At 39.6% G+C, this 15,255-nt stretch overlaps 1 protein-coding gene across 6 annotated transcripts in view; it reads left to right on the plus strand.

The window, feature by feature from the left end:
* The window catches only part of PDE1C (phosphodiesterase 1C), a 511,032-nt gene that overhangs the window by 445,941 nt on the left and 49,836 nt on the right, over window positions 1-15,255 (plus strand). For all 6 annotated transcript variants that reach the window (XM_040472308.1, XM_040472309.1, XM_040472310.1 and 3 more), the window contains exons 16-17: window positions 6,896-7,126; window positions 13,597-13,674. In XM_040472308.1, the coding sequence (XP_040328242.1) occupies window positions 6,896-7,126; window positions 13,597-13,674 (309 nt within the window). The remainder of the gene's footprint in view (window positions 1-6,895; window positions 7,127-13,596; window positions 13,675-15,255) is intronic.

Genomic DNA, 15,255 nt, shown 5'->3' on the forward strand with positions numbered 1-15,255 from the left:
CCCCCCCCCCATCAACCCTCAGTTTATTCTCAGTTTTAAGAGTCTCTTATTGTTTGGCTCTCTCCCTCTCTAACTTTTTTTTCCTTCCCCTCCCCCATGGTCTTCTTTTAAGTTTCTCAGGATCCGCATAAGAGTGAAAACATATGGTATCTGTCTTTCTCTGTAGGACTTATTTCACTTAGCATAACACTCTCCAGTTCCATCCACGTTGCTACAAAAGGCCAGATTTCATTCTTTCTTATTGCCAAGTAGTATTCCATTGTATGTATAAACCACAACTTCTTTATCCATTCATCAGTTGATGGACATTTAGGTTCTTTCCATAATTTGGCTAGTGTTGAAAGTGCTACTATAAACATTGGGGTACAAGTGCCCCTATGCATCAGCATTCCTGTATCCCTTGGGTAAATTCCTAGCCGTGCTATTGCTGGTTTATTTTTATTTTTTAATGCTTATTCTTATTTTTGAGAGAGAGAGAGAGAGGGAGAGCGAGTGAGTGCAAGCAGGGCAGGGTCAGAGAGAGCAAGACACAGAATCAGAAGTAGGCTCCAGGTTCTGAGCTGTCAGCACAGAGCCCTCTACGTGGGGCTTGATCTCATGAACCGTGAAATCATGACCTGGGCTGAAGTCAGACCCTCAACCAACTGAACCATCCAGGTGCCCCCGATGTAATTCTTTTCAATTTTATTTATCATGCATATATATAAGTAAAAATTTTCCCCATACATTGCGATCATAGTATAATATTCTCCTGTATTTCATTTAACTATTTCATTTTTAAACATTTTTTTAAGTTTATTTATTTATTTTGGGAGAGACAGAGATAGTGTGAGTGGGGGAGCGGGAGAAAGAGAGGGAGAGAGAAAATCCCAGGCAGGCTCCGTGCTACCAGTGCAGAGCCTGACGTGGGACTCAAATTCATGGAACTGCGAGATCATGGCCTAAGCCAAAACCAAGAGCTGGATGCTTACCTCGCTGAGCTACCCAGGTGCCCCTCATTTTACTATTTCTATTTTGAGCACTTTATCTTCATACTAGTATTGTTGGAAAGTATGATTTAAATGTCTGCATTGTATGTGATACCATAGTTTAACCATTCCTCCATTTCTGCACATTTTGGTTTCCAATTCTTCATTATTGCGTATCACAGTGTTAAAAACATACAAGTTCAAAAGTCTTTGAGCCTACGTATGATTATTTATCTAGGATAAATTTCTAGGTGTGAAATTTCCTCTGTCAAAGTAGATGAAAAACTGTCAGGCTCTTGATATATATTATCAAATTTCTCTCTGGCAATTTTTTAACTAATATTATCTCCCAATAGAAGTGGGAAATATTTCCCTATATCCCCCCTTCATTTTTCCATTAAAATGTTTATATTTTTACTGTTGATTCATATTAACTCTTTATATGTTAAGGATGGTAATTCATTACTTGACAAAATATCTTGCAACTTCTGCCCTGCACTAGTTTGTCCTATGCCTTTTAATTTTATGTTCTTTTTTTTTCCCTAAGTATAGTCACGATCTCTCAACATATAACATTACTACAATATTTTCAGTAGGACTATATTTCCTGTGCTCTAGCTTTTATCTCCATGACTTATTTATTTGTAACTGGAAGTTTGTATCTTTTAATCCCCTTTATCTATTTAATCCATCTCCCTACCCCGCAGCTAACTTTATAAATGGTCTTTTAGGGGCTCCTGGGTGGCGCAGTCGGTTAAGCGTCCGACTTCAGCCAGGTCACGATCTCGCGGTCCGTGAGTTTGAGCCCCGCATCAGACTCTGGGCTGATGGCTCAGAGCCTGGAGCCTGTTTCCGATTCTGTGTCTCCCTCTCTCTCTGCTCCTCCCCCGTTCATGCTCTGTCTCTCTCTGTCCCAAAAATAAATAAACGTTGAAAAAAAAAATTAAAAAAAAAAAATAAATGGTCTTTTAAAATATATCCTATTTTTATTTTACCAGAGATTTCCTTTACATTTTTATTGACCTATGTGTATCAATGTAAATATGAAATGGTATGGCTGAGCTTGGGTGGCTCACTCTGTTAAAGCGTCCAACTTCGGCTCAGGTCATGATCTCACGGTTCGTGGGTTCAAGCTCCTCATCGGAATCTGTGCTGACAGCTCAGAGCCTGGAGCCTGCTTCAGATTCTGGGTCTCCCTCTTTCTCTGCCCCTCCCCTGCTTGCACTCTTGTCTCTCTCTCTCTCTCTCTCAGAAATTAATAAAACATTTTTAAAAATTAAATTAAGAAATTGTATATAATGACACTCCTTTGCAAATGCTGATTTACGGAATTTTTATTTATTTCCTACATAATCACTGTTTTTGTTGAAATACTATGAGATTTTTAATCTAGGTGATTATAAGTAGATTATTATTTTATAATTAACTTAACCTTTAATATTATTTGTAATATTTGCATCAAGTTTTATATGTATTAAACAATTATTTCCATTGAACACTAAGATTTACTAGTTTTATTGCACATCATTAATATATTTCCTTCTTCTTAAGTTTCTAATATTAGTTAAATTTTTCTATCAGTTGAAGCACTTTTTGGCTTCAGTTTTTAAAAGGTGAAAGATTTATGCAATCTGAAGAGAAACCAGAGCATTTGGCTTCAGTTTTTAGAAAGATCCTGTGTGAACACCTTCTGGGTCCTTAGATAGCTGGAGATATTTTTCTGTTGTTTTTGTGTACAACTAAGAGTTAACTATTCAAAATTCATATAGTATTTTGGTTGCTTTTCAGTTTCCTTTTCTCTCTCTCTCTGTGGGTAGTTTAAGAAGGCAATTCAGAAAATTTTACCAAGGGATAACTAGTGCAATACCATTTTTAACCAAGAGACTACAAACCATTATTCAGAAAGGGAGATGAAATGAAATCAATGTAGTTCTCCCAGAATGCATAGCATGCAGCGTGGGATAGGACCAGCTCTAAGGAGGAGCAAGATTTGTGGCTCATGAGGGCCCTGCTCTGCTTTGCTCTACCTTTACTCATTAGCTGCTGGTTTGGGCCATTTTCATAATGAGTCAAATCACCACAGATATCCTGAAATGGGAAGCAAAAGGAAATGAAATTGAACTATGGCATTTGCTTCCCACTAGTCTAGAAGCCTACGAGTGCCATGGATGCTAAATCTAAGACCTGACAAGTTAAATCTACATATATTATCGTTGGAACCTTATAGCACAAATTAATTGTGCGCTAGTCTACTTTTTCTCTTTGTAGGAAAGGTTTATGTATCTTGTATGTCTGAAAATATATGAGAATCTGTTTACAGTGGCACAAACATACCTTCTGCTGATTTTTTTTCTTAGTTGTATGTTTGCTTGTTTTTGTCTACTTATTTTGAGTAGTATCACTGGGTGCTGATAGCTGATCACACTCATTTCAGTTATTTCACAGAATCATGAAGAGATGGGAGTAGAGTAGTGAAGTGGAAGAACGTGGCAAAGCCACGTGCTGGAACACAGTTGCCACAGGGACAGGAGTCATATAGTAGGGCAGGCTGCCTGGGATCTGATTGTAATGTCATAAGAGCTGCCATTCATTAATTCAAACATTAATTGACCGCTGTCAGCTGTAGTTGAGCAAAAATGGATTTGTTTCTGAAATGTACCTTCTCCCAGTTTTTATTTTTCCTTGCTAGATTTCCATAGAAAATTGTTCTGACTCAGTTGTCAAATAAATTTTTCTTGCTCACATATTTTATGCTCTTCTGTAGCAAACCAGAATTTAACACCTTCAGTTTTTATCAGTTGCTTTTGACTTGTGGATATTTTGAATGTTGAAAGTTTGCCACAGATTCAGTGGGGATTCTGTGAGGGGACCATAAATTATTTAACCTGCTACCTGAATGTGAGTGAATTCCCCTCCCCCTCACTTTTCCTCTCTATATAGTAAGTACAGTCATCTTTTTTACTCACCTGTATTTAGTGGTTAAGGAAACCAACATTTGTCAAATGGCTAACTCTTTCAAGATAGGACTTTAGAGTTTGTATGCTTTCTGTATTTTACACAGGTCTAGATTACAGATGGAATATGTACAAGTCAGGTTTATTGGCAGATTGGGCAAATCATACCCATTGTGTGCATTTTCACTTAGTTAACGAATACTCCATGAGCGTCTTCTATGTGCCAGGCGCTGGGAATTCAGTGATGGCGATGACATTTGACTTCTGTCTCTCGGGCACTATGCGAGGGTGAGAGGAAGTCTGGGCGAACATTCCAGGGGGCCTCCTGTGATCCTGTAGTCCACTGAGAATGCCATTTCACTATTTTCTGCAGGGGCATCTTCTTACTCTTTAGTTGTACTTTTCTGTAGAAGTCAGAAGAGATATCATGCTCTATATGTGCATAATTAAGTTATTTTGTAAAGAAATCTTTCCTCGCCTTTTCATTGTAAAGTATAAATGCATCCTCTTGGGAAGTAGGATGTCAGGAAATAGTGAATGGCAAACATTTAAAATTTAAATGAGTGCTCATCAATCCTGATTGCATGTTAGAATCATCTGGAGAGCATTTAAAATATCCTATTCTTGCCCCTCTCCCTCCAGAATACGATTTAATTTGTCTGGGGTGACACCAAGGCATTGAGTTGGATAGGTGGATAGATGAATCAATGAAAAGAGTAATACTAACTTCGTAATATATTAAGGAGGACATTGAAGCCAGGCAAATCTAGGGGCGGGAGAAGCCTAATGAAGCCAGAGATCATCGACATCCACAAAATACAATACAGTTCAATGACATGTGAACCTGGATCAGATTTGGGCTTTGTGCTCTTAACCAGGTAAAACAGGGGAAACAACCACTCTGGTGGTCACTCTGGTGACCATTAGATTAAAAACAAACTTGTCGTCTGTGAAAGCTAGCGTTTTCAGGACCAACACTAACCAAGGGAAATCAAGAGGACCCCTGATAATAATGAGGTGTAGGATATTTTTAACATATCTAGATTTAAAAAATGAAATAATGTTTTCTATAATGGATGGCACAATCTGGAAAGCCTTTTTAGTCAGTTGAATGCTAAACAGGGTGAGCCTCTACCCTAAGGGATGATTGGTCTCTGTTAGGTGTGTGTCACTTTCTGCAACCAAGTGCCACTTTATTGCCTCCAAGGCCCCCGCATGATCTCAATTCTGCATGTCCTTGGCCATTTGACCACATCATCTGTCACTAACCTCTTCTAAACTTGTGTTAGCCATACTGACTAACTCAATATCCCTTGAACATTCTACACTCATTCCTACCTCATGGCCTTGACATTTTTAAATTCCTCTATCTTATATGCCATTTCCCCTAATTATTGCACAGCCAGCAATTCATGACAAAGAATCTGGTCAAATAGCACTTTCTTTACCTCCTGATGTAATGCCACCTCCCTCCTTTATGTTTATTGTGTTCCATCATATTATTTTGCTTAACCATTTTTGTAAAACCCTTTCACCACCTGAAATTATCTTAGTGACTTGTTTACTTAATTATGATCTTTTCTATTTCATAATTCTTACGTGCTGCTACATTCCCAGCACCTAAAATGGTGCTTGACACTGTAGCTATTCAATAAACTATCAGTTGAATGAGCCAATCTATCTTTTCATGAATACTTGACCATATGTAATTATGCCATGTTTTTGATGAAACACAGAACCAGATCCTTTCATAGTAAGCAGAATTGGAAATACAGCTGACATCCTGTCACTAAAGGGGAAGATACAGACCAGGATACCTGGCCAAACGAAAGGCCACCTCTAATCTTGTGGACAGTTTGAAGACCTGTGTTTTGTAAGGCCTAATTATCCTCTTCCTACTTTAAAAAATTTTTTTAAATGTTTATTTATTTTTGAGAGAGACAGAGACAGAATGCGAGTAGGTTAGGGGCAGAGAGAGAGGGAGACACAGAATCCGAAGCAGGCTCCAGGCTCTGAGCTGTCAGCACAGAGCCTGGTGTGGGGCTTGAACTCACGAGCTGTGAGATCATAACCTGAGCCTAAGTCGGACGCTCAACCGACTGAGCCACCGAGGCGCCCCATCCTCATCCTACTTTTTTTTTTTTTAATTTTTTTTTTCAACGTTTTCATTTATTTTTGGGACAGAGAGAGACAGAGCATGAACGGGGGAGGGGCAGAGAGAGAGAGGGAGACACAGAATCGGAAACAGGCTCCAGGCTCTGAGCCATCAGCCCAGAGCCTGACGCAGGGCTCAAACTCACGGACCGCGAGATCGTGACCTGGCTGAAGTCGGATGCTTAACCGACTGCGCCACCCAGGCGCCCCAACTCATCCTACTTTTAAATTCACAGTGACCTGAAACTATACTGTTCTAGTGGCAATTATTTTTCCTGTCTTTCTGTTTCGTAATCACTTGTTTATGTTTAAACTCCAGATCCTAAACAGATCTACATGAAACTCCAATTTTTACAGTGGCACAGGAGAGCTTTGTAATGTACCTGAGCCTTGACTTCACTTCCATAAAATATGGTTTTAGTAATAATAGCTACTGCTTAAAGGTATTTTGAGAATGTAAGGAAGTATTCCTTGAAAAGCACTTAGCATAATACCTGGCATAGAGGACACACTCAAGAGAAGTCACTGACGATAATATTGAAAATGCCAATTATAATCTTGATTTATTAATTATCATTATCCTTATTATTATTATTTTCTCCCTGCCCTCCCTTATAATCCACTGATTTCACAAATGACATCACCATGAACCAATTTTATTGGTTTCCTGAATATACACACTAATCTGATGTGAATTAACCAAAAATATACCCCAAACACTCAGTGCAAAGGCTTGGTTTTGTTCAAAGAGGCAATTTCCCTAATAGTGTGACCTCTTTTTATCTTTTCTGTGCCTTTCCTAACTTGCCCTGGGTACAGAGGAGAAGGCCAAGAAGGAAGCAGAGGAAAAAGCTCGCCTGGCCGCGGAGGAGAAGCAAAAGGAAATGGAAGCCAAAAGCCAGGCTGAAGAAGGCGCGGCTGGCAAAGCTGAGAAAAAGACATCTGGAGAAGCTAAGAATCAAGTCAATGGAACTCGCACAAACAAAAGCGACAACCCTCGTGGGAAAAATTCCAAAGCTGAGAAGTCCTCAGGAGAAAAACAACAGAATGGTGAGTATAGTTTCACCGGTGAAAGGCTCTTTTCGGGGTGCTGATGACGTGATGAATGGAAACTGGCCAACAACCACACCCGTGAGGACGGCTCTCAGGACAGGGCTTCTGTGGTTTTCCAGCTGCTGCTGATCACACCTCACTGGGCCGTGGACCCCATTAGGATCCCATCAAAAGCAGCCAGAGCCTTGCTTGAGCCATTCTTTCTGGGGAGATTTATACCTTCCAGGCCTTTCCCAGCTGTTCTGGAGACTCTGGCCAGTGCCTGCCTATCCACTGGGGAAATACCTGTTAACAATCCCAGCACGTTCCTGAGGGCTTATTGCCCAGATGGGTGGACTGGAAAATCAGTCTTCCATATGTACTATCCCTTTAGTAGGCAGGGCTGGGGCCCTGGTCTATCTAGGGTCTGTTCCTATAGTATGTGTCTGGCCATCTGTAGGTGAATAAGTATATACATTAGGGTGACCACCTTGCCCGGGACTGAGGGGCTTCCTGCATGCAGAGCTTTAGGTTTAAAATTTTTTTTAATGTTTATTTTTGAGAGAGAGAAAGAGAGACAGAGAGAGCGAGCATGAATCAGGGAGGGGCAGAGAGAGGGAGACACAGAATCCAAAGCAGGCTCCAGGCTCTGAGCTGTCAGCACAGAGCCTGACGTGGGGCTCGAACTTGTGAACCACGAGATCATGACCTGAGCTGAAGTCAGATGCTCAACAGACTGGGCCACCCAGGTGCCCCAGAACTTTAGGTTTTAAGACCAGAAAAGTACCAGGATGATCTGGATGATTGTACTTACTGTTGATGATTTCTTAATATATAAGGCAACAGATATTTATTGGTTAATAACTATGTGCAAAGCACTGTGGTTGGCACTGAGAATTTAGAAATGGAAAAGCCATAGGAAGTCCCCAATCTCATAGGGGTATGAACATCCTCAGAAGTGATTCCGAGCTAGTAACAGTAGTAGCATGGCTGATAAAATGCCCAAGGATCATGTCAAAAAAGAGACATTAGCTTTGTTGCATCTGAGGATTGTGGAATGGAGAAATGTCACAGAAAACTTCAGGAGGTGGTGATGCCTGAGCTTTGCTTTAAATGCTGAAGTTTGCTGGTCAGATGGGAGACTGGGACTTCTTAGACAGAGGGAGCAAGATGAGCTAAGGCACAAGGGCATGGAGTTGGTTACCTTCTTCAGGGAAGGGCAGGAAGTTCAGAGTCTCTGGAGCTGTCAAATGCCAGGTTGTGGCAAGGTAGTTTTGCAGTCAGACAGACCTGGATTCAAGTTACAGCTGTGCCTCTCACTTCTAAGTGGCCATGGCCAGGTTACTTAACCTTCTCCTGTCTCTGTAAAATGTGTGTAATAATATCTGCTCACAGCAAGGACCACTTGTGAGCTTCCAGTAATGATAATGATAGCAAAAAACAATTACAGCAATAGAACAAACTAGGATTTATTGACTATACACCAGATGCTGTTTTTTTTTTTTTAATGTTTATTTATTTTTGAGAGAGAGAAAGAGAGAGACAGAGAGTATGCATGTGCACGAGCAGGGGAGATGCAGAGAAGGAGAGACATAGAATTTGAAGCAGGCTCCAGGCTCTGAGCTGTCAGCACAGAACCCAACACGGGGCTCGAACCCACAAACCACGGAATTATGACCTGAGCCAAAGTCAGACACTTAACCGACTAAGCCACCCAGGTGCGCCTACATCAGATGCTGTGTTAAGTCCTCTCTTTATGTATGTATTCTCTTACCTGCTTCATAGGGCCATACTATAGCTATTATGTATGCTACATAGCCTGAGTAAATGAGAAATATATAGAAGGTGCTTAGCACGACACTCTCCAGTTATTTTTATAATGAACATATATAACATGTAGAATCAGAAAACAGTATTTTAATACATATGATAATGATGATAGCTCATATCATGTTTCAAGAATTTTACATAAATTCCCTCAGGTAACCTCATGACCACCATAGGAGGTAGAGAAGGCCTTTATCCACTTGTCCAGACCCTCAGCAGCCTGGTTCTAGAGACTGCTCATAGCTCGTTTGTTTTGTATTCAGGTGCATCATGGTCCAGAAAATATGTTCAACTTTATAAGAATTTATGATATACCTGTTGGAGTTTTAGAGGGCAGTGCGAAAGACCCCATCTCATCCACTCCTGAGGTCAGAACCAACTAAGAGAGAGATACCAGAATCAAAAAGTCCATGATCAAAATATTAGCTCTGCTGCAACTAGAATTGAATTGGAAAATGTGATCTTGGTCTGCTGAGCACATGGGCTACGTCACACATCTGCCCTGAGCTGAGCTTAGCCAACCAGACACTGGCAGAGCAGGCGGGACTAGGACCACCACCCCTGCCTCCCGCCACCACCCCAGCATCCTAGCACCCCAGCAGGCTGCTTCTGGAGTGGCTGAAAAGGTGTATGTTTTGTGGAAAACACATCTCAAAGGGAGTTGGGAACCAGAGAAATGGGTGGCTGGGCTGAGCTTTGCATTCTCAAACTCCTCCTTCTAGATGAGTCTCTCCTTCCCAAAGGAGGAATATGTAAGGGCTCCTGAGAGAGGCAAGATGTATTTCTTCCCTATTTGTTTGTCTTTTAGGAAAGTGGGTAAAAAAATGGCTTTCCCTTAATAAACATAGTCATTGTAATATCTCTAACATTTAATGAATGCTTAACATCTGCCAGACATTGTATATGAGATTTTATCTACATTTAAAAATGCTAACAACTCTGGAGGTACATACCTCGTTCCCATTTTACAGATGAGGAGACTGAAACTCAGAGAGGTTAAATCACTTTCTTAAGGTCAAGAAACCACTAAGTAGAGATTTCAGGTCAAATTCAGGTCCGAGTCCAAATTTTATATTTCATAATCAGCATGTCCCTACTACTTGCAAGTTTTGGCACTACTGGGGAGAACAGGAAATCAGAAAAATATTGAGGTCAGTGGAGGTCCACAAGAAGCTTATGATCTGTTTATTCCCGGGATTGGCACACTTTTTCTGTAAAAGACCAGATAGTGAATAGTGTAGGCTTTGGGAGCTATTCAGTCCCTGTTACACCTGCTTAACACTCCTGTTTTAGTGCAAGCAGCTACAGCTAACATATAAACAAATCGGCATGGCCATATTCCAATAAAACTTTATTTATGAAAATTCAAGTTTCAATCCTATACAATTTTCAAACATCATTAAATATTCTTCCCTTTTTTCAACCATTTAATAATGTAAAAACTATTCTTAGTTTGTGAGCCATGTAAGACCAGGTACTGGGGCCATGTTTGGCCCATGGGCCATAGTTTACCAATCCCGGGTCTGGTCAGGGAGAGAAACCAATGAACATAAACATGCCAGTCATAGAAATGGTTATGAATTTTATGAAATGGGTACAAACAAATACCCAGAGAGGGCAAAGATGGCAGTAATTTATTTTGAAGACTGTAAGAGGGAGAGCCTGAAAGGAACAAACAGGAGCCCAAGTTTTCAGCTAGGCTGGGTTGGTTTCACAACTGTGTTTATTTCCCAAAGTAATCAACAGTCTACCATTTCCCTTAAAAATTAAGTATTAAATAAGAGATGGGAAAATAAGTCAATTTTGAGCAATAATAAGAAAGGCTAATGATGGTTTGAGACTGTGTTACAGGAGCCTAATTAAAATGATTTATAACTGCGCAGAAAGGCTCTTTTGTTTCCCCTGTTTATTGAATAACAGCTCACATCAGCCATTACTCCATATACAACCCATGGGAAATTACCTAATGGGTTATGTTCAAGGAACATCATCAAACAAACATGTGTCACTTTCCCAGCGCCCTTCTTTGTGGTCACCCAAGATACTTCCAGGATAGAACTGAAGGATTTTGGTTAAGTGGGGTTCTGGAGGTGTGGTCCTTTTCAGCAACTATGAGATCCCCTAAGCTCTGGTCTCCATCAAGGTACTTTCTCTATCAGCCTCCCCAACCCTGACTGAGGAGAAGGCAGGCTGCCACAAGCTGCTGGCTAGAATCCAGCAAATTGAACCCCTGCTGCTGACTTCTGGAAGACATCCTGGTCTTTTGCTGCAGCTGTACCTAAATCTCCAGTCCAGGGAAACCCTGAAGGCATAAAGCATTGTGCATTAGGGGTGTGAAGGCTCATTTGGGAAAGGAAGATCATTTTTCTGCAGGGAATTCATTTGACCACAGGGCTTAAGATCCTTGAATCTATCTCTGGCATCCTTAAAACAGGAAGAAGCCAGTATTTGAACTGTTTCATGGAACCTCCAAAGGAATCCTCTCTTTGGCCATCTATGGTGGTAAAGGGTGGTGACCGTTTCCTTCACTTGAACTCCTCCTGCTTACACTGTGGCTAGAGTTGACCTTTTTCCTCAATCCCTTCAGCCAATTCATCCCATTCAGAATTAAGAGGAAACTTGGAGAATTTACTGACTCCCAACTTAATTTAGGATTTGTCGAATTTTATTGAAAATACATTGTTAATGTATCACAACCCAAAATGGTCTTGAGTTTTCCTTATGTAATCATTTCTTTATAAATCTGTAGACCAAAGGCATTTAGAAATGGCAACAGTGAACAGAAGCCCAAAATCAGAAAGTTACACTTCATAGGGAAGTTGCAAGATACACTAGTTGAGAGCTTAGCCTCTAGAATCAGACCCATCTATGTATACTGTAGTAAATTACTTTATCCGTGCCTTAGGTTCCAGAGCCATAAAATGGAGATGACAATATGAGTTTCATGTCAATTCTTCACAAGTCGGTTTAAACAAAATCACTTTGTAGAAAGATCAATTGGCCATTTATGCAAAAACTGTTAGTCGAATGGCTTAAACCAGAACCACGGTAGCCAACAGGAGCAGTTGTGCTGCCAGAAGGAGACACATATGCAAGGTTATGGGCATACACAGTGCACTGTGTTCAACAAAGCTGGGCCAACCAGTATATGACAGAGTGGCTGCAGGGAAGTTAGAAGAAAACTCAGACTTGGAAAACCTCTTCAATCATTTGATGAGTTTGCTATTCTGCAGATTGATCCTGTAGTGAATTAATCTTTGATGAATTCATCTACTTTCAATAGTAGTACCTTCATAATGGGGTTGTTACAAGAATTTAATGAAATGATGCATGCAAAGCATTTAGCACACTGCCTGGCACAAAGAAAGCAAAAAGAGATAGGACTCTGCTCACTTCTTCCTGGTTGTAATTATTCTTAGGGTCTTTTCCCTTCAATAGTACCAGTATTTTAGTTGTAATCTATTCTGGGTTTTATGCAGGCTACAACAGAAAGATGCCATCAGTAAGACTGTAAGAAAAAATTCCAAAACTTGAGAATAAGGCTGGGGGAAAGGGTGCCATGTCCTTTCAATGTCACACTGGCATACTGTTGAACACACATGCCCAGGGATTAATTATCTTAGACAGGGGTCAGCAGACTTTTTTTTGCGTAGACCCAGCCAGTAACTATTCCTGGTTTTGCGTGTCTCTCTTGCAACCATACAGCTCCTACCACTATAGCATGAAAGCAGCCACAGACAATATATAAATGACTGTTTCCAAAAAAACCTTTCTTTCCAGATTGGCCCATGAGCTATCGTTTGATGACCCTGGCTGTGGGAGAACATGACTATGTCTAACTTTGTCATTTACTATTTGACTCAAGCCTAGATGCTCTGAAGTTCTATGCTAACTTACAGATTTTTGACTGTTAGAGGAGATAACCCCCCGAAGGTTTTGATTTTATTGTACGACATAACCAGTTTTATTTCCAACACAACCGTCTTATTTTAACGGTTTTATAAAATGCCTATAAATACCCATTTCCTTAAATGCCCTTGAATACCATCCTCGCTGTCTCTCTGGTTCCTTCATAAATGAATTAAGTAAGTTTTTGACACGTGTTTATTGTACATTTGTTTGCGTAGTGTTTTTTAACATTTACGAATCATGTTTCAACAAGCTCATTACTTAGAATACTATTTATAGCTCTGTTTTACAGTAACAATTGTCATTGAGTGAAGGGCTAGATGATTTATTCAATACCTTAAATACATTTGTCCTTATATTATGTCTATAAAGTAGTTATTATTATCCCCATTTTGCAGATGAGGAAACTGAAGCATATAGAAGTTAAATAGCTATTACCTGGTATAACTTACATTTGACTTAAGTTTTTCTTCACTCCACAGCCTAATAATAAAGCTGAACTGCCTTTCTTGGAAAATAAACATTCTTGGATTAAGCAAACATTGTTTAACAGGAGCTTTGTCTTAGTTTCTGTATTGTAATCTAATTTTTGAGGCCTAATATGTGGCTATAAAAGATATTTACATTCAGACATGTACCCCCTCGTGACTAAACTTATGCACTTCTTTTTCCTCTACTTACCTTGACAAGTTTAAGGATATTTATAACTTCCCTTTTAGCTATATACTGTTTGTCATGTTTATTACTTTCAGGTGACTTGAAAGATGGTAAAAATAAGACCGACAGGAAGGATCAATCCAGTGTCGGAAATGATTCAAAGAAAACAGATGGTAAGAACATAATTTCCATTATACTTTTCCATAAAGTGTGCAATTTAATGCAATTTGTTAGAATTACACCTAAAATTGAAATCATGGTTGTTAATATATTCTTATATTATACCCTAAAAAAACCACTTCACTACATTTAACGAGTAGTCTATCCCTTTTTCAATAATTTACAGATGATTGTTTTATCTCTTCCTCCCCACCATTCTTTCTTCATCATAAATACATTCTCTACTCTCGCTTTATCACTTGCCATTTTTTTCATTTTAACTTTAAAGTTGACTGTGGACTTGATGATTAGAATGGAATACAAGTCTTTGTGAAATGTGCAGCATAAATGGGAAATGTTCCATGTTTTCAGTTTTCATATTTTTTCTTTTAATGAGGAATTACTAGTTTCAGTAAAAACAGATACCTGTTCAGTGTTATCACTATGTTGGGAAACCCACCTATTGGAGAACATACAGAGTGTAGAAAGCAGTTTGGTCAGCGAGAATAAGTCTTAAAGGCAAGCTTTGGATGGCAATCTCAACCAAACAGATTAGAATGAAGCTATCTTGTGATATGCTCCATGGATGCCGCTCTTACTTTTCACAAAGAGCATTCTACTCTTTCCAAAACCTGAAAGTTCAGATTATATTATCCTTCAGACTTTGTATTGTCCTACTGAGAAAACTGTTCTTGCCTTATATAGAAATCTACTATTTCAGTTGTGACATGGGCTTATTCCTTGTGGCTCCTTCGTACATGTACACGGTTTTGTTAGAGTCCCAGACTCTCTTTGATTCACACTTGCCTGCACCGAATGCTACCTTGGTTCTAATGTCATTGAAGAACAAATACGGGTATTCAGACTGAGAAATAAGAAGAAATTTGAACACAACTCCTCACATATCTATTAAAAAGGAAGCAACCTCTAGCTTTTGTCTCTAAGTCACTGTGACAGGCTTTCTTTACTCGTATGTGTGAAATCAGTTCTCAAGTCTTTTCTTTTAAGTTCATTCAAATAATTCACTCCAGGTGTCTTATCACATAATACCTAGGGAGCACCCATGTGCAGTTTTTCACCAGATTGTTTATGCAAATGGAAACCATGTACCTAATAAAAATACCCTCCTTGAAGATTGTGACTAAGACATGAATTACACGGAGACAAAACAGAATTCAAAATGACTGTCTCTTAGTCAGACTCTGTTATGGGTAAAGTTTGTTGCCACATATCATTAAACCCAAGTCAAGGTAACACAAGCCAGGAAGTGTGCAGTGGAGGAGAATGGTGTTAGATATTAACCCAGCACCTGGACACCAGGCCCATCCTGCATCCAGTGAGTAGCCCATATGAACTCCTATAGCGTAAAACTGAAGAATAAACTAAGTCCCAAATCTTTCACATCAGGTCTTATTGCATTTTTATATTGTGCTAAAATATCTGCTATGACGTTGTCATGCAGGCATTGTGAATTAAATTTTATTACCTGCAATAAGCCCTTCTATTTTACTTGTGTCCTTTATAACTGAATTGTCCCCAAGTATTTAAATAATTAAACAGCTTTTTTAAAAGGAGGGTATGGGGGGAGGCACCTG

Source organism: Herpailurus yagouaroundi, unplaced genomic scaffold, assembly GCF_014898765.1.
Source record: "Herpailurus yagouaroundi ecotype Mexico unplaced genomic scaffold, PumYag 100, whole genome shotgun sequence".
NCBI classification, from domain to species: domain Eukaryota; kingdom Metazoa; phylum Chordata; class Mammalia; order Carnivora; family Felidae; genus Herpailurus; species Herpailurus yagouaroundi.